Raw genomic sequence first — 25,407 nt, 5'->3', positions numbered from 1 at the left:
GTGCTAATGAAAAAAATTGTAGGATCAGGACTAACACCTCAAATTTTATAGTGGATTTAGTGTTTAAGTTCACATTGCTTTTATATTATCTTTAAGAAAGCCTGTTATAAAAAAATACATAAAACACAAAATACATAAAGCATAAATTCGATCAACCCACATTACCTGAGGATTTGGTATCTGTGGGAGATTCATTCCAAGATCCTCCTTGGATATCAAAATCTTTGGATGCTTGTGTTCCTTATATAAAATGGTATAGTATTTGCATATATCTTACACACATCCCCTCATATAGTTTAAACCATCTTGAGATTACTTATAGTACCTAATACAGTGTATATGTTATGTAAATAGTTCTTATGCTATATTGTTTAGGGAATAATGACAAGAAAAAAAATAGTCTGTTCAAATTTAGTACAGACACAATTCTTTTTTTCCTTAGAATATTTTTGATCCACAGTTGGTTGAATCCATGGATGCAGAGCCTGCAGATACAGAGGGCTGACTCTAATTAATGGTGGTTTACAGTTATGGCCAGTGGCCACATTTCTTCACAGAAATTTCTAAAAATTTTAATGAAAGCATGAAATTCAAAAAATTAGAACATAAACTAACCATTGCTTTAATCTTATCTTACATTTTATAGTTTTTCTTGCTTGCCAGAGACCCAGTTTTCATTCAGCCTCTTCCCCCGACAAATTTCTCTGCCTTTTGATGCTGAGACTGTACACCTTTGAGTGAAAAAATGGGTCTTAGAAATGGAATATAGTAGATATTGGTGTTTCTTTTTTAATCCAAACTGATAGCCTCTGTCTTACAATAGCTTTTCTAGTTTCATTTGTTTGCATTTGGATTTTTAATCTATCTTGAATTCATTTTGGTTCAAAGAATAACATTTTTGTTCAAGCATTGTTTGAATATTACTTATTGCTGAATATTCAACTGGTGAAAAATGACAGATTCTAGACAGAAGAACTAAGTTATTCATGAAAAGACTCTGAATCTCATTATTTTCTGAAATACTGAATATGGCCCACTTTTAAAAACATTTTTACAAAATTTGTTTATTGAGCTGCATAGGGGATTGCACTTAGGGCCTTGCATATCCTAGGCAAATGCTCTCCCACTGAGCTACACCTCCAGCCCAAATTTTATTAAAATATAATTGCATACAATACTATGGATAATTTTATATTTTTACAAACATATTCACCTATTCAACTATCACCTCAATCAAGATTTAGAGTATTTCCCACACCCTATGAAGTCTTCTAATGCCCTTTGTATGTAATTCCCCAAGCTTCATTCATTTTAGTGAGGTTTCAGCCCATGTATTCTAACTTCAGAGCCTGGGGTCCTAACCATTTCACTCTACTGCTTTCCCAACTGAAAGTTTCTTTTCTCTGACGTATATAGGGTAGTAGCTTGCCTAGTGTATTTGCATGCTTATTGATTAATTATTTTTGATAGATTTATAGGCTGGAAGTAATTTTTTTGGAGGAAGTTTAATAGCATCATAATATGTCCTGAAAACTTGGTATCTTCTTTTATCTTTTTCTTGATTTGCCACATCTGATAAATTTTTACAAAACCTTTATAACATCTCTTACTCCTTGTCTCCTCATGTTATTAGAAGAAATTTTTATTAGTTCATAAAGTATATCATTCATTTTTTGGTGATTGATTGATTTACATAAATTTAATTGTTTTAATAATAAAAATGTTTTTATTAACAAGATAGTCATTCATGATTCTTTGTAGATTCCTTGTTCTTCATGCCTTAGATTGGGTATGTTTTTGCTAATACCTCTGTATGTTGAATTATAGAGGTTTTTTGATACAAGTGTTTTCTTTTCTAGGACTTTTCCAGATTTCTCAGAGCAAAGTAGCAGTTCTTCTTCTAGCCGGTGGGCAGGGGACAAGACTTGGAGTTGCATATCCCAAGGGGATGTATGATGTTGGGTTGCCATCCCATAAGACACTTTTTCAGATTCAAGCAGAACGTATCCTGAAGCTACAGCAGTTAGCTGAAAAATATCATGGCAACAAATGCATCATTCCATGGTAAGATATGTCTCATGGGAATGTCTGAACAAATATTGTTTTACAATATTCAAAATGCCTGCACACCTTATTCATATGCAGACACATTTTCTATTATTTCTGATTTTCTCGGGAGGTATATTTTACTGTATATGTTAGAATGTGTCCATCTACAACTAAAAACATTTTTAAAAAGAATTAGTACTTCTTATAGCTAGATAGATGATCTCTATGGCCTTAATTAACAATGTCTACTCACTTCTTTTATATTCTCAAGTACCTTTAGAGGTACCTTTAAGAAGGGACCTACTCTGTGGACTCTTCTAGTGTAGAAACTTCATACTGATTGATGGTTTGTCTAGGTATAGAATTTTTTTTTTTAAAGAAATGAGTTTCTTCAGAATTTGAGGGCATTGCTTTATTTACAGTACTGCTATAATATCTATGCCATTTTGCCATTTTGATTCCCAGTCTTTTTTTTTTTTTTTTTAATTTGAAAGCATTTAGGCTCTCTTTATACCTTTAATAGCTGACATTTCATGATGACATGGTATGGGTCTATTTTCAGTCACTGTTCTGGGTGGCTCTCTGAGTATAGAAACTAATATCCTTAAGTATCAGGTTATCTAGTTTTCCCCCACCCTGTTTTTTCCATATACACACCAGATGGAAAGCTACATTGATTTCTCTGCTGTAGGTCAAACTGGTGTTCTCGGCCTCCACTAGTGTATGACATATTCTCAGACCCTCTACTTTGGTCAGTGTTGGCATTCTAAGCACTAAGAGATTACAGGAAATTCTGCCCTTCTTTTTAGAAGTTCTTGAATTATTTTCCCAGGGTAGTTTTGGAAGTTAGTACATTTTGAGGGGAAAACCAGCTGTGTGTTTGATATCTCTCAAGTCTAATCTTGTTATTTCAGTCTCATGTGACCAGTAAAAGCTCTGCTGGTTCTCTTCTCTGTCCTTAGCAGTAGCTTTTGGTCCAAGTGCAGACACTCTACCACAAAATCAACAAAACTCTGAGGACAAGGCAGCTGGATATCCTTAATTCCCCTTTGAAAGATTCTTCCTCTTTGGGACTTTAGATCCAATCTGTGTTGCTTCTGCAGCTCTCTGATGCCTTTGAAGATATTTTTTTTCCCCTTCAGATTTTTTAGCTCTTCTCAATGTAAGTACTGGCCTGCTGTCTTTTTTTTTTTTTTTTTTCCTCATCTTGATTCCTGTGGAAGTTTTTTGAAGGACATTTGTGTTCTAAGCAGTCAACATTCTACTTAATGCCCCTGGCCTCCTAACATCAGTCATGCTGGATTTTCTTCCATCTTCTCACAACTCAGAATTTCTGTTTTCTTATGCCAAGCAGTTAGTTACCTCTTTGTCATCATCTAAATCATTCCCCAGTTTTTTGTGCCAAGGTTCAAAATACCCAAATTATTTACTGTGGGGAGAATCATACCTTCATTCATTTAAGAAATATTAATGGAGTGCCTACTCCTAAGTGCTGGGGATTAATCAGTCATCACAACAAAAATCCCTACTTACATGTAGTTTATAGTAAAGGCCCCAAACTACTATAGTTACTTAATCATGGTTTTAGATGGAATTTTTTTCTCCTTTGCCATACTAGCATAAATTGAATTTTTGTGACAATATAATGTATAATTATACTTTTATGATTCTAAATGGAAGGCGACAAAGCCTAAATTCCATTTTAAATTTTAATAAAATAAGAGCTGGGGTTGTAGCTCAGTGGTTGAGCACTTGCCTCACATGCATGAGGCACTGGGTTTGATCCTTATCACCACATAAATAAATAAAACAAAGACACAAAAAAATTTTTAATAAAATAAAGAAACACAAGAAAATATATATGTGGTATATATACACAATAGGATATTACACAGCATTAAACGAGAACAAAATTATGGCATTTGCAAGTAAATGAGTAGAGTTGGAGTATATTATTTAAGTATTATTGAAGTAAGCCAACCCCAAAAAACCAAACCCCGAATGTTTTCTCTGATATGAGGATGCTGACTCATAATGGGGATGGTGGGGGCAAAAGTTTAGGGGGGATCATGGGAGGAATGGAGGAACTTTAGATAGGGCAAAGGGGAGAGAGGGGAAGGGAGGGGGCATAGGGGTAGGAAAGATGGTGGAATGAGATAGTCATCATTACCCTAAGTACATGTATGAAGACACGAATGGTGTGAATCTACTTTGTGTACAACCAGAGACATAAAAAATTGTGCTCTATATGTGTAATATGAATTGAATTGCATTCTGCCATCATATATAACAAATTAAAATAAATAAATAATAAAAATGTATTTGTTCTTTGAAAAAAAGAAGCACAAGAGATCATTAGACTGCATGGCAGTTATCTCTTCTCCCTATTTATTTATAATAAAAGCTTTATTTTTTTTTAAGGAGAGAGAGAGAGAGAGAGAGAGAGAATTTTTTAATATTTATTTTTTAGTTTTCGGCGGACACAACATCTTTGTTTGTATGTGGTGCTGAGGATCAAACCCAGGCCGCACGCACGCCAGGCGAGCGCACTACCGCTTGAGCCACATCCCCAGCCCCTATAATAAAAGCTTTAAATTTAATATACTTTCACAGAGTTCTAAATATTTTACCTAGCTATAGATTCTCTGTTAGAAAAAGTGTTTTTACTATTATATAGATTTATTTTATGCTTATGCATAAAATTGTTGGAGGAATTCCTCTTGAATACCAGCTAATGAATTTGTCTTACTCAGGAAAAAGACAAAGGAAGATAAAATAAGAAACAAGTGCTCTCAAAATTTTTCTTTAGCTCAGTAAGTAGATAAAACTTTACTTTGCCCTAATTCTCATGGTTCTACATTACTTAGAGAATCTTGTACTCTTCTCTTGTAAGGTATATAATGACCAGTGGCAGAACAATGGAATCTACAAAGGAATTTTTCACAAAGCACAAGTACTTTGGTTTAAAAAAAGAGAATGTAGTCTTTTTTCAGCAGGGAATGCTGCCTGCTATGAGTTTTGATGGGAAAATTATTTTAGAAGAGAAGAACAAAGTTTCTATGGCTCCAGGTTTGTAATCATCCTTATTTATTGATGACTAGAAATACTGATAGCATAAATCATGAAATTTTTATTTCCTTTTGATTTGGATGTTTAAAAAAAGAATTAATTTTTTTTGCAACTTGGCAATGATTTAAAAAGATGGAAATGCCCATTGGTAGAATGGATACATGCTTTGTGTAGACATCTGACTTGGAGTGAATTTGAACAGCATTCAGGATATTTATTCTCTTTACCCAGTGTTTTACATATATAGTAGTGTCATTGGCAATATTATGTTATTGTGGTGAAAAATTGGAAAACACCTGCTGTTTAATAAATAAGAGGCAAAATTATAGTTTTAAATGGCATTAATTCTTAAGTAGCATTAAAATTATTGTTTAGAGACAATAAGCAATAGAGAAAAGTCATTTAAATAGATTAAGAGAACAAAAATACAGACAGAACTGCATACAAAATGTGGTTAGGGCCATAGCTTTGTACAATTCAACTTAGTGTGTGCACGTTGTGGTTTGTTGGTGGTACCCACTACAATAGGCCAGGGTACCACTTATGTAGCCACATACAGTGACCTTGAGTATGATCACAACTATAAAAATAAATCTAACATAATTTTCCTATGTACACATATGAAAATGTGTATGAACCCCACCATCATGCCCACCCACAAGAATGAGGTTCTAATTAGAATAAGATATAATCCTATGCTTGTATAATTTTATCAAAATGGATTCTGCTGTCATGTGAGACAGTAAGAAAAACAAATAAAATTAAATTAAAAATAAATAAAAAATAAGCCTATTGATAAGTTTATATCTATGTGAGACCATAGTTGGAAGAGAAGAAATAATAGTACTAAAAATGGTGCTCTCCAGATGCAGGCTTTTATTTCATCTTAATTTTCTATGTAAAAATCATAATTCTTTTAATGAAAGAGTTTCCTGTTTATTCTTAGCTTTATTTTGGGAAGTTGTGAGATTTTTTTGTTATTATTTAAGCAATGGCCAAGGTTGTTGATGAAAGAAGAACATTAAAGCAGCACTAAAAGTAGATGGGAAAAGAAGAGCCTTTTACCCGTACTGAAATTACCATAGATCTTCACATCAGTCTGATTTGTTAACTAGTGGTTTGGTATAAACATTTTGGAGATGTATAACATAGATAGCCCATGTCAGAGACATATATAGAGACCTAATTTGAATCTCATAAATGTTAATAAAACTTGATATGTTATAAAGTTATCATTGCCTGAGAATTTTATGTTGCACAATATATTATAGGCTAAGTTATTAAAAGGAGCTGAGTTAAAAAGAAACATGGTCTTTGGGGTTGCCTGGTCCTATTAATAATGTTATTGTATGGATATTTTCGATTAATAGCCTTCCAAATCATGTAATGACTTTTTAACGCCTAAATTCTTCTGTATGGTTATTCAGTTTTCTTGGCTCTGTAATGTGAAACTGTTTTTCAAAGATCTCCATCCCAGTTGGAAACATTAAACAATCTTTGGGTTACCCTCATAATGGGATTGGTGTACTACTAATGGACTATTTTATTTTTTAGATGGTAATGGTGGTCTTTATCGGGCCCTTGCAGCCCATAATATTGTGGAGGATATGGAGCAAAGAGGTATTTGGAGCATTCATGTCTATTGTGTGGACAACATATTGGTAAAAGTGGCAGACCCACGGTTCATTGGATTTTGCATTCAGAAAGGAGCAGACTGTGGGGCAAAGGTAATGCCTTTTCAATTATAACAAGATTATAAGTGGTCTTTCTCTATCAGTATAAACATTCCAGGAGTCGAACTAGGCTTCTTGGGGTGGTTTGAATATTTTAGAATCATTCATCTTTCAAGTGACTAAACTATCTCCCACCCACTTTTTTTCTTTAATTTGTGATACTTTATTTGAGAAATAGTGTTGTATAATTGTCAGATACAAGTAAGAATTTAAAATATGTGAGGATAATTTGTTAAGTACCTGGGAAAGTGAATGATTGATTTATCACTAGACCTGGGATGGATTCATTAGTATCAAGTTGTATTCAACCAGATTAACCCACTTCTATAGTAAGTAGGTAGGGAAATATGATAAAAACAGCATATCTGAACTTCAGTAAGGTATTTGACATGGAATCTCATGATATTTTTGTGAATAAAATGGAAATAAGCAGGTTGGGGAGGACAGTTTAAAGAGATTAATTGCTGCTGGACTGACCACAAACATAATGATTAAGATGGTGGAAGATTTGTAATTTTATATAAGACTCTGTTGTTGGCTTTGTTTTTTCCAACCTTTTTAAAATTGCACAGCTGATGATATAGGAGGTATGCCTTTGTGGTAGCAGACAAAACATATAATATAGCTAGAATAAAATGGAAAACATCCAAGACCTTAAAAGCATTGAAAAGTTTAAAAATATTGATATAAACAGTATATTTCTGGAATTCCATAAAGATATCTATTCTTATCAAATAAAGTGTATTAAAATCCCAATCAAAATCCAAGTGAAACTATTTTGGGGACATTTGACAAAATGATTACAAAGTTTAGAGTAAATATGTAAAGATGGCCAAGAAAATATTGAAAAGATTGGTAATAAGGAGGGTGTGGGAGACTGTAAACAATCTATCAAATATTAAAATGAATTGTAAATAAAATATGACTAGGAGTGTGGTACTAAAACCAGAATAGAATGACAGATTAATGGAAATAGAATAGACAAGTCATAAACAGAGCACATCATAGGAAAATGGCATTTCAGGCTTTTCTTAAGTTATTCATGAAATATATTATAGACATTATAAAAGTCACCCCATTGCATTATAGAACACTAGAATTTATTCCTTTAGTGTTTTGGTACTTGTTATTTAACCTGCCTTCATCTCCCCTCCCTTCACTCTTGTAATCACTCTTTTACATTCAGATTGACTTTTCAGAATGTACATATGAGAGAGAACGTGTGGTATTTGTTTTTCTCTGATTCATTTTAATGTCCTGCTGTTCTGTCCATTTTGCTGCAAATGATATCTTTTACTTTTCTCTCTCAATATTTCATTATATCTATTTTTTATTTATATATACTTATGTATGTTGGTGCATATGTGTGTACATATATACCATAGTTTAAAGAAAATCCATTCATCCATTGATGTCCTTCTGTTCCTTATCTTAGCTATTGTGAATACTATAGTCATGAACATGGGAGCACAGGTATCTCTTTGACACTCTTGTTTTCCTTTGGATACACCCAATAACTGAATTGCTGGATCATATGGTAGATCTATTTTTAGTTTTTAGAGAAAACTTCATAATGTTCTTCATAATAACTATACTAATTTGATTCCTGCCAACAATGTTAATACAAGTATTTGCTTTTCAGCACAGCCTCACCAGCATTTGTAACTTTTTTGTCTTTTTGATAATGCCATTTTAACTGGGATGAATATGAGTAATGATAAGGAGATGGAAATATTAATTCCCTGGATTTGATCAATTCACATTGTACAGATGTATTGAAATATCACACTGTATCTCATAAACACATATAATTATTATGTTACTCAAAATTTTTTAAAAATGTTAAGGAGATGCAAATGCCAACTACCCTGATTTGATCATTGCACATTGTACACATATATTAAATATCACACTGTACCCCATAATATGTATAAAATAACAGTGATTAATTTAAAAAAATAAAAAGTTTGGCATTTCAAATCAGTGGTAGAAGTGAATGAAATAATTGCCAAAAAAAAATAAGTAAATCTCTCCCTCAAAGCTCATACCAAAATTATTTTCAAATGGATTGCAAGTTTAAATATGAAAAAATGAAAAAAAAAAGGATTAGGAGAAAGTTTAGAATAATTTTATTATTTTGATGTGAAAGAAAGAGCAGATACCATACATGCTCTGACAAAACAACAACAACCACAAAACAAACAAACAAACAAAAACAACTAGACTACATATAAGTTTGAAATATATGAGATTTGCCAGAAAAGACATACCATATTCTTGCTTGGAATTTTCTGTTATAACGATGTCATTTCTTTCTAAATTATATATAAATTTAATATAAAGTCAAATCCAGAAGAGAAATTTTAAATTTACCATTTAAATGTAAAGAGATTAAAGTTGTAGGCCTAACACCCTTCCTGCCTCTGAAAACAAAAGAGTTAATTTAACATAGTTCATCTGTTTAAGATATCTTTTCAATTCACTACTTTGAATATCTGCAATATATTTTAAATAGCTCCTAAACTATAATAAAAGCAGTATATTGTGTCATAAGTAGCTACTGTGCTATAAAAAAGTGTATTTCTTACTTTGTTCCACTTGGTGTCACTCTTTGTTCTAAAACAGAAACTTAATTTTATTGTTATAAGCTTCATAATCACTTTAAAGTCTATATGACCAAAAAGAGTTGAACCTTTGAGATGATCCAGTCAACCCTTTTAATCTCAGAAATAAGCACCCTGAGTTCCAACACTTTTTAAGTCCCAGTCTCAAGGTCCTTTAACACATTAGCAGAGCCAGAATTTGAATTCAGTTTCCCATCTCTTTGTCTAGTATGTCACATTATGCCATCACACTCTTTGTTTTTAAGTCCTTATTTTATTTTATTTATTTATTTTTTTTTAAATTTTTTATTGTTGGTTGTTCAAAACATTACAAATTTCTTAACATATCATATTCCACACTTTGATTCAAGTGGGTTATGAACTCCCACCTTCACCCCATACACAGATTGCAGAATCACATCAGTTACACATCCATTTAAGTCCTTATTTTATTTATTTATTTTTATGTGGTGCTGAGGACCCAGTACTTCACATGTGCTAGGAAAGCATTCTACCACTGAGATACAACTCCAGCCCACCATCAGACTAGTTTTGCATTTGCTGGTAGCTCAAATAACTTTTTAAACTAGTGTGCTACCTTTTTTTTTTTTTTTTTTTTAGTACTGGGGATTAAACCCAGGGGCACTTACTTGGTCATTGAATTACATCCTTGACCCTTTTTATTTTTTCTTTTGAGACAGGGTCTTACTAAATTGCTTAGGGCCTCACTAAATTGCTGAGGCTGGCCTAGAACTTGGAATTATCTTGTCTCAGCCTCCCTAGTGACTGGATTATAGACACACTTGGCTAGCGTGCTAATGTTTGTAGAGATCCAACCTGTCACTCTTCTTCATTACCCATGGAATAAATTCTTCTCATTCTAATTTTTAAAATGCACACGGGATCTGAAATGTAGCTCAGTGATAGAATACTTGCCTATAACATGCAGTGCTTTAGGTTCAATCCTCAACATCACACACACACTCACACACACACACACACACACACAGGCACAATGCATACAAGATTTGTTTTCTACTTGCTTCTGTTCACCCCGAATTCCAATCAGCCATGGGAAACAAGAATAAGCAAATTCACACTTCACATCTTACAAGTGTTAATCTGCAGGTATAAATTCAGAATCAGTCTTCCTTTCATACATACTGCTTAGTCCTGTGTCTGGCATTTAATGTAGTCCTCAAACAATGAATTAATAAATAAATGTTCAGTTGGAACCAAAATATGTCAAACTTTTAGAAATATTAGAAACCATTGAGCTCTCTTTCCCCCTTTTTAAATAAGAAAATGAAGATGTTAAAATGTATATTGAAAAACATCTTAATTAGGGAGGGATTCATAGTTTTGGAATAGAATTCTTTGCAGTACTTCTTTAATAGTCCCTTATCATATGGCATGAAGTATTTTCCTGTGGAACAAGAGCCTTGGAAAGGACTGAAAGTGTTTAAAAAGTACAAAGCTAAAAAGTTAGGATAATTATATAAAGCAATTATAGTAACTGTTATGGATATTTGCTTTTAAAATTTAAATTTATGGGTTATTGAGCAAACCTCTTGATTTTATACTGTGTATTTTTTTCTTATAATATAAATTGACTTCTAACTTTATATAGTATACAAATGCTTTCTTGTATAGTTTAGATAATAATATTTGGAGTTTAATAGTTACCATAGAAGTAAACCTTATGCCTGCAGATTAATACTTGTAAAATGTAAAGTGTGAATATGCTTATTTTTATTTCTGTGGCTGATTGAAATTAGGGGTGTATAGAGGCAAGTGGAAAAGAAATCTGTGTGCATTGTGTGTGTGTGCGTGCGTGCGTGCGTGTGTGATGTTGAGGATTGAACCTAAAGTATTGCACGTTGTAGGCAAGTATTCTATCACTGACCTACATTTCAGGTCCCCTTGTGTACATTTTAAAAATTGGGATGAGAGGAATTTATTCCAAAATTCCCTGTTCTGTAAGAGACCCACTGTATAGTACATGAAATGAGAGGTGATGATGGGCTGATAGACAAATAATTGGCAGAAATAGATCAATAATTGGTTTAAATAATTTTGCTGTATGTTTCCTTCCAGTTTAATCCATTTCCTTGGTTTATTTTCATTGAGTACTGTGCCCCTTTCAGGTTGGCAAACAGTGCAGCCACACAGGAGCTTATGTATCCAGTAGCCCTGCCTCACTGAGCTAGATGCAGTGCATATATCTCTATTTGCTTTGTAAACGAAGTTTTCAATAGTGGCTTTAGTTGTCTGGAAATAACTGTGAGTCACTGTTTATTCAAGAAATCAGTTGCTTAAGAGAATTTTTAAGTTTATTGATATAATTTCATGTGTATCTAGAATACAGTTTCCCAATTGGATACAGATTTTTAAAAATACTCCAAAGCATGCTATATCATTAATTGGACAGGGCAAACAGAGCAATACCTTCAAATATTCTTTATTGTTTAATTCTTGTGTTGGCTGTTCATTTCATCTCAACCTTGATTTTATATTAGAGCATTGCATACACTTCTTTCATAATTTTCTTCTAACTTGGGCCAGAAATGTTGGGACAATGGTGTGACATATCAGAATCACCTGTGAATTTTTTTTAAAAATGATATACTCTTACCTTTCTCTCTGATTTTGATAGACTCTTCTCCCAGTTGCTGTACTAGCCCAGGGCCATTGATAAATGATTTAAATCACTCATTTTCAGACTTTTTAAAAGCCTAGAATCTCTTACTTCAAATAAAACATAGTATGCAAAATGGATAGACATGAGTAGTTTTTTTTTTCTGATTTAAAGTTAGAGTGGGAGCCCAATGACTTGCCTGCTCTAATCCAAGTTCATAAAAAACAAGAAAAATGCTGCATTCATGAATGAAAATTGAAAAAACACTATGTTAAAATGAAATAATGGTGTAGACAGAACAGAATTAGAGACAAAATACCTTACTTAAGTCTTTTGTCTTGTGAATCCTAGAGAAATTTCATTTATTCTCAAAGTAGTTGAGGATGGGTGAAAATAAATAATAAAACTATAAAATATCTTAGGGCTAAGTCCTATATGATTACCTCTGGGTCATATATGTATGATGATATTTCTATCCCAGTTTGGTTAAGTGGTAAATAGGAAGGAGATAATGTATATACTTAATTTCCAGTTGGAAAATAGCTTGTCAAACTATGGGTAGTTGATTTTCTAAAATTAAAGATTCCTTTTGGGTTAATACCTTACAGACAATGTAAGCAAAATTGTAAATATGGCCTTTGACAATGGAAAATCTCCAAAGGAGCATTTAATTAAATTTCTTCCTCTAATGTTGTCTTTTTTTTTTTTTTTTTTTTTNTTTTTTTTTTCTGTTGTTGGGCAGGTGGTAGAGAAAACAAACCCTACAGAACCAGTTGGAGTGGTTTGCCGAGTGGATGGAGTATACCAGGTGGTAGAATATAGTGAGATTTCCCTGGCAACAGCTCAAAAACGAAGTTCAGATGGACGACTGCTGTTCAATGCGGGGAACATTGCCAATCATTTCTTCACTGTACCATTTCTGAGAGATGTTGTCAAGTATGGGCAAAATTAGGGTCTTTTTTTTTTAATTGATACATTATAATTGTGACAAAGTAGTGGAATTCATTGTGATAGATTGGCGTATACACAGAACATAAGTTGGTCAATTTCATTGCTCATTTCCTCCCGTTTCCCTTCTCTCTCCCTCTCTATGCTATTATCCCTTCCTTTTTTAAAAAATATTTCTTCCAAATATGAGAGAAAACATATGACCCTTGACTTTGACTTCTTTCGATTAACATGTTTTTCTCGAGTTTATTGATTTTCCTACAAATGACATAATTTCATTCTTCTTTATGAGTGAGTAAAACTCCATGTTTATGTATACCACATTTTCTTTTTTCATTCATGCATGGAAGGTACTTGGACTGGTTCCATAACTTAATGATGTATAAATGTTACCTTTCCCCACATCTTTGCCAGTATTTATTATTATTTGTATTCTTGATGATTGCTGTTCCAATTCATGTGAGATGAAATCTCAGTGTAGTTTTGATTTCCATTTTCATAATTGCTAAAAATGTTAAACATTTTTTCGTGTATTCATTGACCATTTGCATTTCTTCTATTTAGAAATATCTGTTTAGTTTGCCCATTTTAATTGGTTTGTTATTAATTCTTGCTATTATTTCCTGAGCTTTAGAAGTCAGTGATGCCTGAGGAAGTCTATATTGGCACTTGTTTGCTGGAGTATTGACCCCATGTTTTCTTCTACCAGTTGCAAAGTTTCTGGTCTAATTTCTAGGTCTGATCCACTTTGCATAGACTTTTGTGCAGGGTGAAAAATGAGGATCCAGTTTCCTTCTGTGTATGGGATATACAGTTTTCCCAGCACTATTTTTTTTTTAAAGTTGTCTTTTTTCCATTATACATTTTTGGTGCCTTTATTAAGGAACAGAGACTGTATCTATGTGGGTTTGTCACTGTCCTCTCTTTCATTGTTCCATGTGTCTATTTTTATGTTTTATCATGTTGTTTTTGTTATTATAGCTCCATAGTATAATTTGAAATCAGGTATTGTGATGTCTCCAGCATTGGTCTTTTTGCTCTTTATAGTTTTGGCTTCTCTGGGCCTTTTGTTCTTCCATGTAAAATTTAGGACAATTTTTTCTAGTTCTGTAAAGATGTCTTTGATATTTTGATGGGGATTGCATTAAATCTATAGATCACTTTTGGTAATATGGACAGTTTAGTGATTAATTCTACCTACCCAAGAACATGGAAGTTCTTTTCATCTTCTAGTGTTTTCTTCAAATGGTTTTTTCAGTATGTTATAATTTAAATTTTTTTTTGTTATCAATAGACCTTTATTTTATTTATTTATTTATTTATATACAGTGCTGAGAATCAAACCCAGTGCCTCACACATGCTAGGCAAGTGCTCTGCCATTGAGCTACAACCTCAGCCTCTATTTTATAATTTTTATTATAGAAGTCTTTCCTCTCCTTGGTTGGATTTATTCCTAGGTTTTTTTTTTTTTTCTTGTTGTTGTTATTTTTGCAGTTATTATGAATGGGATCATTTCCCTGGCTTTCTTTTTCAGTGAGTTCATTATTTGTGTATAGAAAATCTATTGAATTTTGTGTGTTGATTTTATATCATGTTACTTTGTTAAATTTGTTTTTCAGTTCTAGAACTCTTGTAGAGTTTTTTGGATCTTCTAAATATAGGACCATATCATCTGCAAATAGTAATAATTTGATTTCTTTCTTTCCTATTATATTCCTTAAGATAGAGCCGCTTATTATTTTTTTTCTTTTTTCCATTTTTTGCTATTTATTCAAACCAAACGATTTTCCTAAAGTTATGAAATACAGAGGAGACCTCTTATTATTTTTGTTATTAATTAGAAACTAAACCACCTGGGAAATGGATAGATCCTCCTATGCTATAGGCCCTTCTCTAACCAGGATAGGATTGTATGGTATATAAAATTTTATTTTCATTTAGTTCCCTAAGCCCATGTCCCATAGAATTCATCTTTCCTGAGGATTACTTTTATCAAATGGAAATTTATCTCAACTGTGATTGTTTGTAGTGACATTATTATAAGGTAGAAATTAATAGGAGCTTTTCTCCAATGCATTAGGTGAAGTCCAAAGCATTTCTTCATTTTCTTCTCACCCTCTCAATCCCATGTCCTAGATTCTGCTGAAGCAAAGAATTAAGAAATGAAACTCCTCTTTACCACAACTGGGAGCTTTTTAAAAATAGATGTCTTGGCTGAGATTGTAGCTCAGCGGTAGAGCGCTTGCTTAGCATGTGTGAGGCACTGGGTTTCATCCTCAGCACCACATAAAAATAAATAAATGAAATAAAGGTATTGTGTCCATCTACAACTAAAAATATTAAAAAAAAAAAAAAAAAAAGATGTCTACCCTTCACCAACTGAATCAGAATTTCTGGAGACAGAGCCAGAGGATCTATATTTTTTTAAAAGCTGCTCACACAATTCTAATTCAGCTATTACCAGACTAGCATTTAGAATCTTGTGTATAAGGACTTGAGATTTGAATGTCAGTCTGGCAATGCCATAAGGTATTAAATAAGAGCTTAGTATATATCACCAGATATTTAAATGAAGGGTGTTTTCACTGTTAGATTCACTTGGTAGCATTCATATATTCAAAATGACCATCTGCTCCTTAAAAAGTTAATACTTTATTTTTATTTTTTAATTGATAAATGATAATCATATGTGTTTGTGGGGTACAAGGTGATATTTTCCTCTTGGTATACATTGTGACATGATCAAATCAGGTCAGTTAAGCTTTACTTCAGACAATTCTAGTTGTAAAATAGTTCCCATTTTACTGTGTTTTTTGTAGCTGTGTTATGTATTCACCCATAGTAACTTTAATATTTACCTTTCCATCCTGTACTTGAAGGAATCTCAGCTGAAAAAGCTAGAGCAAGAGAACATTTTATAAAAGTCATAAAAGTAATGAGAGAGACATTGATGTAACTTCTGTCTGTATGTGTCTGGGTGTGTATGTTTTTTAATGTGGAAATCATTATTTGTTTTTTTTTTAAATATAAGGAAATGAGTGGGAGAAGTCTATTCATTCAGTATTTTAATATAAACCAAAGCTTAACAAATGTTCTTCACTTTGAAAATCTTAGTACTTTGTTCTAACATTTGTGCCTGATTATTATCAAATTTTCTGGCATTTTAAATCTGGAAAGTGATTGTCTGTTTTTCCCCCTTAATTCTTAGTGTTTACGAACCCCAGTTGCAGCATCATGTGGCTCAAAAGAAGATTCCATATGTGGATTCCCAGGGGCAATTAATTAAGCCAGACAAACCAAATGGAATAAAGATGGAAAAATTTGTCTTTGACATCTTCCAGTTTGCAAAGTATGCTTTGAATAACACCAGTAAGATTTAATTTGTCTTGAAATGCTGCTTTTTAGTCTCTTAGGCAGGAAACTGTTCTCAGGAAACATTTGATAGCATGTATTTCAGGCATTTTGATCATGAGTATATCATCTAGATCGATTATCATTCCCTACAATAAACCACCACTCCAAGGAGTGTGATTTGAGTACCTAGAGTGCAGTGTTCTTTTTATCAGTTGGATTGTTATCTGGCTCTCCTGCAAAGTTGTTAAAGTCATTTATCTTGCTTGGCTGAAAGACTAAAAAGGTTAAGATAAACAATTGACCCATTTGTGTTTGGGATCTGTTTCTGACCTGTGAGCAAATGTTCTAGCGAACATGTTTTTGGATTATATACCCTTCTATAATAAAGATCACATCTGATGTTGAGATACTTATTTCAGAATTTGACAAATGTGAAAATGCAGAATGTGAATTAGCTGTATACAGTCAGTCTCTCCATATACATTTCTTTTTTTTTTTAAGAGAGAGAATTTTTTAATATTTATTTTTTAGTTTTCGAGGGACACAACATCTTTGTTTGTATGTGGTGCTGAGGATCGAACCCGGGCCACACGCATGCCAGGCGAGCGCGCTACCACTTGAGCCACATCCCCAGCCCTCCATATACATTTCTAAAGCATCTTTTTTATATTTTTTTTTCTCTTAGCTCCCGTGCTAATATGATCTTTGTGCATTAGGATTTCTGATCTTTCTGATCTAAGATGAAATGTTTTATTATAGTTGGGGTTAGAAATGAGTTTTCATTTTTGTACTGGAGAAGAAAATTACAATTTTCTTTGGTCAAGGGATGAGCATTATTTTTTTGTAATACAACCAAAATTATGTTAAGAAAACTTGTCATTGAATACTAAAGGCTTAGCTATATAGAGAGGAATGAGAAGCTCTGTATGCAATTTTATTTCACGAGAAAGAAGTCTTTGTATGATTTCACTCTAGGAAGTTTGTGGTGTATGAGGTATTACGGGAAGATGAGTTTTCTCCACTAAAGAATGCGGACAGCCAGAATGGGAAGGACAACCCTACTACTGCAAGGCATGCTTTGATGTCCCTTCACCATTGCTGGGTCCTTAATGCAGGTGGCCATTTTATAGATGAAAATGGCTCCCGCCTTCCAGCAATTCCCCGGTAAGTCACTATCTTTTCTCTTCAGTGGGAATGTTTTCTTGGACTTCTTTTTGACTTCTCTCTTGCTATATCCTGAAATCTTTTTATAAAAAAGTAAATTTAAAATCTTTTAAGATAGTAAATTATTGCTGTGTGGGAAGTTCGTGATAAGAAGTAACATCAAGGGGCTGGGGGTGTGGCTCAAGTGGTCGCGCGCTCACCCCGCATGCGTCCGGCCTGGGTTCGATCCTCAGCACCACGTACAAAGATGTGTCCACCGAAAACTAAAATATTAAAATTCAAAAAAAAAAAAAAAAAAGAAGTAACATCAAGTTTTGCCCATTACAGAGAAGGACATCTTTACTTTCTCTTAAAGAGAAAGTTGTTGTTGTTGTTTTTTCAAATAGCCCCACCATATCAATGAAATCACTTCTATTAAATAATGGTCAGAAGATAATTTAAAATCCCATTAGCAATATACTATACACAGGGGAAGTTTCTCAGCCACAGAAGATGGGTTATTGCTGCTCATTTATCTGTGGCCTCACAGCAAGTGTTATATGTGAGACCCATCTAAAGCCCTGCCACCCTCAGGCTACCCAGGAGATGTTGCCTCATGGTTCTTCTCCCAGGTACTAAGAAAGGTGCCAGTTATGTTCTGATACTCAAACTTTAGAAATATTTTGTATTTTCAGAAGCTTAAGAAAGAAGGTACTTGTAGTTATTCAAATTTGAGATAAAGCACTTTTAAGCTGAATCTTTTATTTTATGATAAAACCTTCATTGGCACCTAGATTTCCCTTTTTAAGCTTTTTGGTGTTTTTGTATTTGGGTGAGAAGCATTCTGCCATTTAATTTATGTTCTTAAGGGAAAAAAGGCTGCATATACTAAAGCACTAGAATACTTCAATAAGTATTAAAACATTGGGCATTGGAACTTACTGTTTGATAACTGTTTTTACAAAAAGGAACAGTGTTAGCGTCTATCTCCAAGTCCAAGGCCACTTACAGGCTCTGCCTTGTCAATCAGCTTGCTTTGTGACATGTCATATTGTTCTCATGCTTCATCTTTGACCATTGAATTTTTTTTTGTAACCCCCTCAGGCCTCTTGTGCTAGATTTACGATTTACCATAAGTATATGCCATTTGGTCAAGTGTACTTTGCAACTCCACTTCATTGTTATTGTTTGATTTCTTTCCATTCCCATTAATACTTATTTATTCCTACATAACAGTGCTACAAATGGAAAGTCAGAGACCATCACAGCTGATGTCAATTACAAGTAAATATACCAGCCTGCCTGCAGTGCATGGTGATGGGGCTGTGCTTCCCTCCATACTAACTGGCATTGTAGTTTAGTGCTCTGCCTTTTGGGGGTCTGGAGGGAGGATGATTGAAGCTTTGGTCGGGGTGCAGTGCTTACTTGGTGGCAGGTATCTGTCTGGATGACACTAACTCAGAATCTCAGTGCATGCTGGAAATGGGGAGCATGCTTTACTAAAGAATCTGACCATGAGTATTTGAGCCCATAGTAACAGTTTTACAGGTGTTAGGTAAGACCCAGAGCAGGTTAGAGTCAGAGAGAACAAATTTGAATTCCAGCTTTTAGCATAAGCATAAGTTAGAAAGTATTCTGAAAATGTATCTTACTGAATTGGATAATATGATGTCAGTATAAAGGTTGTAATTATTCATATATATTCAATGGCTCTTAATATGGAGAAAGCTGTTCTGTTGATTTATTCTTACATAAACAGCTCTCTTTTTGTGTAATTGTGTTGTAATTTTGGTCAATTAGTATCTTTTTTTGTCTTTAACAGGTCATTTTTAGCTAGAAGTGCCATATGTCCTCTTATTTGGGTACTGTCAAAGTTTTTAAATGCCATTATCTTTTTAATTAAAAAGACAGCATGATATTCTTGCTACACTTTCAAAGTTGTTAGGTTTAGTGTACACACACACACACACACAGACACATATATCAATTGCCCATCAGTGGGATGGGCCCTCATTTTTTCCATTTGGTTAGTGTGACTTCAAGCCATCCAGAGAGGAGAGTCTGGTGTATAACTCTTGTGATAGAATCTGGCACATATCTGGAGAGATGTGTAAAGTGTGTGCTTCCTCTTTTCTCTGCATTAGGCTGTTGTCCATCTACTTTCATGGTTCATTTATTCATTCAATCAGCAAGCATTGACAGACCTACTTACAGATGCTCTTAGTATCTTCAGTGCTGAAGTGTCTACACAAAAGGGAGCCTACTGGGAGTTCAAGATGCATATTCATAAAAATTAAGATGCCCATTCATAAAAACTAAGGGGCATTATTATGTGATTATGTGCTAACAATGGTATAAACAGTACTTACTCCAGGAGGCAGGGAGACTTAACAGGTGCTTAATAAATTTATTTTTTTTAAATAAATGAATGGAAGCAATCACTATGAAATGCAGTGGTCTAGGAGAGGTGGGGACAAGAGCTAAATCTTGGAGGAACATTATAATTTTTATAGTCAAATGGATCATAGCTGAAAATGACTTGGAAGGATCCAAAGAGAATATGACTGTCCTGGTTCAAGTAGAAAGTAGTCAGATTAAGTAAATTGGAGTAAGATATAGAGTTCTGTTTGGAGAAAAATTGGCCTGTGGCTGACCTCAGAAAACCTCTGATTTTATTGACTCCACCAAAGTTGAAGACTTCTTACTAGAAAGAGAACATGGTTTGAGGCTACACAGGACTGGATTTTTTTGTGTGTCCTGTCCTATTTCTAAGATTCTTGAAATGACAAATAATGCCACAGTCTAGTGACTGTAAATGTATTGAAAGTACTGTTTATTGATTTTTATGTTAGATGATTTGGAAGTTCAGAATTGCAAATAACTATAAATATTACATTGTGACTGAAAATTATACAGATGGTGACTTTGGCCTTGATTTTGCTTGAGTGTGTTCTGCCTTAGCACTTTAAAAAGGACTTTTGATAACAGAAGTATTTTAAAGTGTAATGGATAGGCTTCTCACTCTTGAGGTAGCCTACATTCTCCCTTGAATGCATGTCTACCTTCCTAAATAAACTCTGTCTATGCCTTAAAAATAAAATGTAATTAATAAATTAACTCAGCTAATCTAGGATATTTGGATTGTATTAGGAAATAATTTAAATGATCTTTAGAATTGTACTGTCTAAATGGAATGTTGTGCAGTGAGGGAAGTTTTCTACATCTCTGCTCTCCAGTTTGTTTGTCATTAGTCACTCATGGCTGCTGAACACTTAAAATATGATTATTATGACTGAGAAAGTGAATTTAAAATTTTCAATTTTTTAAAATTTTAATTATTTTAAACTTAAGTAGCCACATATGGCCATTGGGTACTGAATTGGACAGTCTGACTCTAGAATATTAGTCAATATTAGTACCTGACCTGGAAGATTATGATGAAGATTAAAAGGCAATGCAAAGGTTTGAAGGCACCTAGCAATGGGGGCCTGGCACATAGTATATACTCAATTAATAGGCTCTTCTTTATCAACTTTATGAAACTTGGGATTAGTAAAAAATGAGATGTGTAGAAAGGAATAGTATATAAACAGTGATGAAATGCTTTAAAGAGTTAGCAGTAATTATTGGCTTTTTCCCTAAATAGTGTCTTTCTGACCATGAAAATTTAAAATTTAATGATCATCAGGGTAGGATATATTTCATTTGTTCAACTACAAGAATTTTGTTATCTGCAAGCTTCTCAGAGGGAAGTTATGGTCTTCATTTTAACTCTGGCAAGTAATATGGGAAGTAAAATCTTTAACACATATTTGGGATTTTTTTTTTCCCTTAGCTTGAAGGATGCCAATGATGTACCAATCCAGTGTGAAATCTCTCCTCTTATCTCCTATGCTGGAGAAGTAAGTTTACTTTCCTTTTTTTCCCCTCTTGTTCTTTTAAGAGTATTGTATATTTCCAAACAGCTTTAAGAGTGAACTTTAAATGTTCTCACCACAAAAAGCAGTAAGTATTTGAGGAGAGAATTCTGTTAATTAGCCTGATTTGATCATTCTGCAATGTATATGTACATTGAAACAGCATGTTGTACCCCATAAATACATATAATTATTTGTCAGTTAAGAATAAAACTTAAAAACAAACAAAAAACAGGATTCTTGTATTATGTTTAAGTAGAGTTACCCTTTGAGAAAATGGAGCATTTTCTTGTCATCCTATCCTGAAGACCTCTTCCTAGGAGTGAGTTGTAAAGCTGCTTTGATTCTTAATTCTTAGAGAATTTTCTGTTATGTCTTTGCATCTATCCCATAATTGAGTGACTTGTCAGTAACAGAAGTCTATAATGTTAATTTGTTTCACCTATCCATTAAAATTCATTAGGCTTTAAAATACATTATTGACCTTTTTTGATAAATCATTTAGCTCTTTTTAATGCAATGTACATTTTCTACTGTAACTTTTAACATCTGAGGAGTTGAAGGTCCCTGCTGTTCAAATTATTAATATTTTTTTCTGGAGATTCTTATTAGTATTGCTTAGTTGTAGCATCAGGAGAAAGTTAACTTTACTGAGTGATGATGAAAATCATTAACTTTAGAAATTATATGATAATCGTTTGTGTAGCATATTCAAGGTCCTGGGTTCAGTTTTAGAACTGCAAGAAAAGAAATTATTATAATCAGAGTAACTTACTTTCTTTTGTTTGTTGTTTGTTTTATGCTTCTATAAATAATTATTAAGTCTAGTTTTAAAGTACATGAAATAGATTTTTTTTTTTTAACTTTAAAATTCTTTTATCTCAGCCTGGCTTTTGGCATCACAACCACTAAGTCCAGCAGTGCTTGACAGGCATCCACCAATTTTCTAACTGTGTTTAATTTCAATCCTTTTAGGGAATAGAAAGTTATGTAGCAGATAAAGAGTTCCATGCACCTTTAATCATTGATGAGAACGGAGTCCATGAGCTGGTGAAAAATGGTATATGAACCATCTACCAAGTTCTACTATAATAGGAAATAGCTTTTATTTTTGATAGATCAACTGTGAAACTGCTGGACCTCTCCTGGAAGACTGAAGTTTGAACTTTCACAGGATTTCATTTTGCTTGCTGAACTGTTGAAACTACTACAAACTTTTCAAGATCCAGATGACTGAATTTCAGATAGTGTTTTTATTATCCTCAACTCACTGAAGGTCTTATTTATATTTTTCGATTGTATGATTTTTCTTCCAGCCAAGGAAAATATTGACCATCCAGAAAGTTTCCTATAGCTTAACTATAATCAGGATGTTCAACATTACTTTGTTTTCGAAGTTGTACATAGTAATAATATGTCATGTACATGTCAGAAGGTTTTTATGATACTAAAAGTTTGTTTTATTTTATCAAGCATTAAACTTTTTAAAGGAAATAATTGGACAGCAAAATAAACTTATCTTCTTGTTTCTGGAGTGTTATCATTATTTGTACCTTGAGGAAATTATTTTTTCAGGAAAACATGAAACTGGGGAGAAACTTTGAGATAATGCATTAAAGCAAATTGATACTTCTCTGATATTGTGGGGTCATAGAGCTTTTTTCAGTGAACATCTAACTTTGGATTTTTTGTCTTCTATCACTTCATAATAACTCTCAACCAGAGGGAATCCCCTCCATCCCAAGGGGGCACTTAGCAATGTCTAGGGACATTTATGGGTGTCACAGCTGGGAGGATGGGATGATACTACTAGCATCTAATGAGTAGAGACCAGGAATGTTGCTGAACATCACATAATGGACAGGATAACTTCCAACAATATAAAGTTATCTGGGTCAATGTCAAGTGTCAAGTTTGGGAGACCCTGTTCTAAGTAATTTGTTTACTCTTATTTTGCCAAAATATTTTGTGGCACTTAAGAATTCAAAAGATAGTTTCTGGATTTCCTCAGGCAAATTAATAACTACTGTACTTGTTTTTCTCCAGCTAGAGAATTTGGAAAAAAAAAAGAGAGAGAGAGAGAGAGAGAAAGGTGATTTTTTAAATATACGCCAGAGATCACTGGTCATTATTGAGGGTTCTGTGTGTCTAAAATGCAGTTTGCATAAAATTATTGAATTTTATACATGTATTTTATATAACATTTGTGCATTGACCAAAAGCATAAAAATTAACATCTGGAGAGATTCTAAAAATTCTATCAAGATTAATAAATTTTATTTTCTACTAAGTTTTTGCCAAATGGGATAGCATGTGTGGTCCTTAAGGATCTTTTTTTTTTTTTTTAAAGAGCATGTGATATTAGCTGGGTGTGGTGGTGCATGACTGTAATTGTAGCAGCTTCAGAGGCTGAGGCAGAAAGATTGCAAGTTCAAGGCCAGCCTGGGCAACTAAGCCAGATTCTGTCTCCAAATAAGATTTAAAATGGTGGGGGACTGAGGACATTGCTCAGTAATAAAGCACCTCTGGTTTCCCCCGTACTGCCAAAAAAAAAAGAAGCAGCAGCATGATATTGAAATCTTTTTTTAATTGTTCTTGTACTAAGGCCTGAAGAGTACATTTTGCATATTTGCTGTTTTATTTTAATAATAGCCCAATTTGCAATTGTTATCTATTCTATTTTTCAAAAGGTTTTGTGGAATTTGAATTCTCATTAGAATGAGCTCCAAATGGATTTGTGAATACAGAACTTCAGAATTTGTAGCACCTGAATATGATTCATCTCTTTTTCTGAACATTTACCTGCTGTTTCCTCTCTCTCTCTCTCTCTCTCTCTCTCTCTCTCTCTAATAATGCTAGGAAAAGGGGAAAATGAAAGCATGGTATTATGCTAGTAGTTTTATTGGAAAGGAGCAATGACTGGAGAACATTGAATAAGTTAACGGCAGAGTCTAAGAGCTTCCAAGCCATGAAATTGTAAGGTAGTAACATTATATATCTCTCTAAGAGTATTTATTAAATAATTTTTCTAATTCAGGAAATGCAGAATTGGTTAACATGTTTATAAAATATGAATTAGAATCATTTGGCAATAATGTAGAATTTATGTGAGAAGTAATAGTTATTTTGAGGCTGGTCAGATCATACCTACGATGTTAATTTTACTGATAGTACAAATGAATATCTAAACCAATAGTGTATTCAGTCACATGTATGAAAAAAATACACTTATTTTTCAATCCCTACTCTTTGTTCCAGAAGTTTTGGAGGGGTTAATGTATGTGATTTTATGTCTAGCCCTAGTGTACTATTTTAACATTTGCTTTTGAGGATTCATCAGTATACAGTCATCTAGGCATCAGATCTCAGTCATCTAGGCAAAAAGAGGCAAGGAAAAATTATGCATGATCTAAGTGTCTAAAATACGAATCATTCTGTTGGCTTAGAAATCATTTTTTTTCTACTGTCTGAGACTGATGTTTTACAATCTGTGCCTCTCTTTTGCCCGGTTTAGAAAGAATATAATGAAAAGTGATGAATAAATGAGGCAGCCAGTAAGGTCTAAGTACCTCCCATGTGTCCAGCACCATCAGGGAATAAAAAAGTAAACTTCATAGTCAACTCCTTACTAAATGTGCATTCTAGCTAAAGAGAAAATTAACACAATGGGAAAGAAAATTTAGTACTAAGATGTAAGGACTTAAAATCAATGACTTATACAAAAGTGGATGTTACAAACTGGAGTTTGTAGCAGAACTCCCTTAAGAACTCTACTGTAGAGACAGGCAATGGTGGCACATCCCTGTAATGACTTGGGAGGCTGAGGTAGAAAGATTGAAAATTCAACCCTTTCTCAAAAAGTTGAAAGTGCTGGGGATGTAGCTCAGTGGTAGAGCACCTCTGGGTTTAATCCTCAGTACTGCCAAAAAAATGATTTCTAAGCCAACAGAAT

General features: G+C 33.4%; 1 protein-coding gene across 2 annotated transcripts in view; it reads left to right on the top strand.

The window, feature by feature from the left end:
• The window catches only part of Uap1 (UDP-N-acetylglucosamine pyrophosphorylase 1), a 37,966-nt gene extending 14,982 nt beyond the window's left edge, over positions 1 to 22,984 (top strand). The window contains exons 2-10 of one of the 2 annotated variants that reach the window (XM_015491912.2): positions 1,860 to 2,064; positions 4,943 to 5,118; positions 6,673 to 6,845; positions 12,835 to 13,028; positions 16,250 to 16,390; positions 17,371 to 17,559; positions 18,775 to 18,822; positions 21,374 to 21,440; positions 22,431 to 22,984. In XM_015491912.2, coding sequence (XP_015347398.1) covers positions 1,860 to 2,064; positions 4,943 to 5,118; positions 6,673 to 6,845; positions 12,835 to 13,028; positions 16,250 to 16,390; positions 17,371 to 17,559; positions 18,775 to 18,822; positions 21,374 to 21,440; positions 22,431 to 22,523 — 1,286 coding nt within the window. In that variant the 3' untranslated portion in view covers positions 22,524 to 22,984. The remainder of the gene's footprint in view (positions 1 to 1,859; positions 2,065 to 4,942; positions 5,119 to 6,672; positions 6,846 to 12,834; positions 13,029 to 16,249; positions 16,391 to 17,370; positions 17,560 to 18,774; positions 18,823 to 21,373; positions 21,441 to 22,430) is intronic. The other variant, XM_048810124.1, reaches the window with a different exon arrangement.
• The last annotated feature ends 2,423 nt before the right edge of the window (positions 22,985 to 25,407 follow it).

The sequence above is a fragment of the Marmota marmota genome, unplaced genomic scaffold (genome assembly GCF_001458135.2).
Source record: "Marmota marmota marmota unplaced genomic scaffold, marMar, whole genome shotgun sequence".
In the NCBI taxonomy this organism is placed as follows: domain Eukaryota; kingdom Metazoa; phylum Chordata; class Mammalia; order Rodentia; family Sciuridae; genus Marmota; species Marmota marmota.
This window is presented reverse-complemented; position numbering and strand designations above follow the sequence as displayed.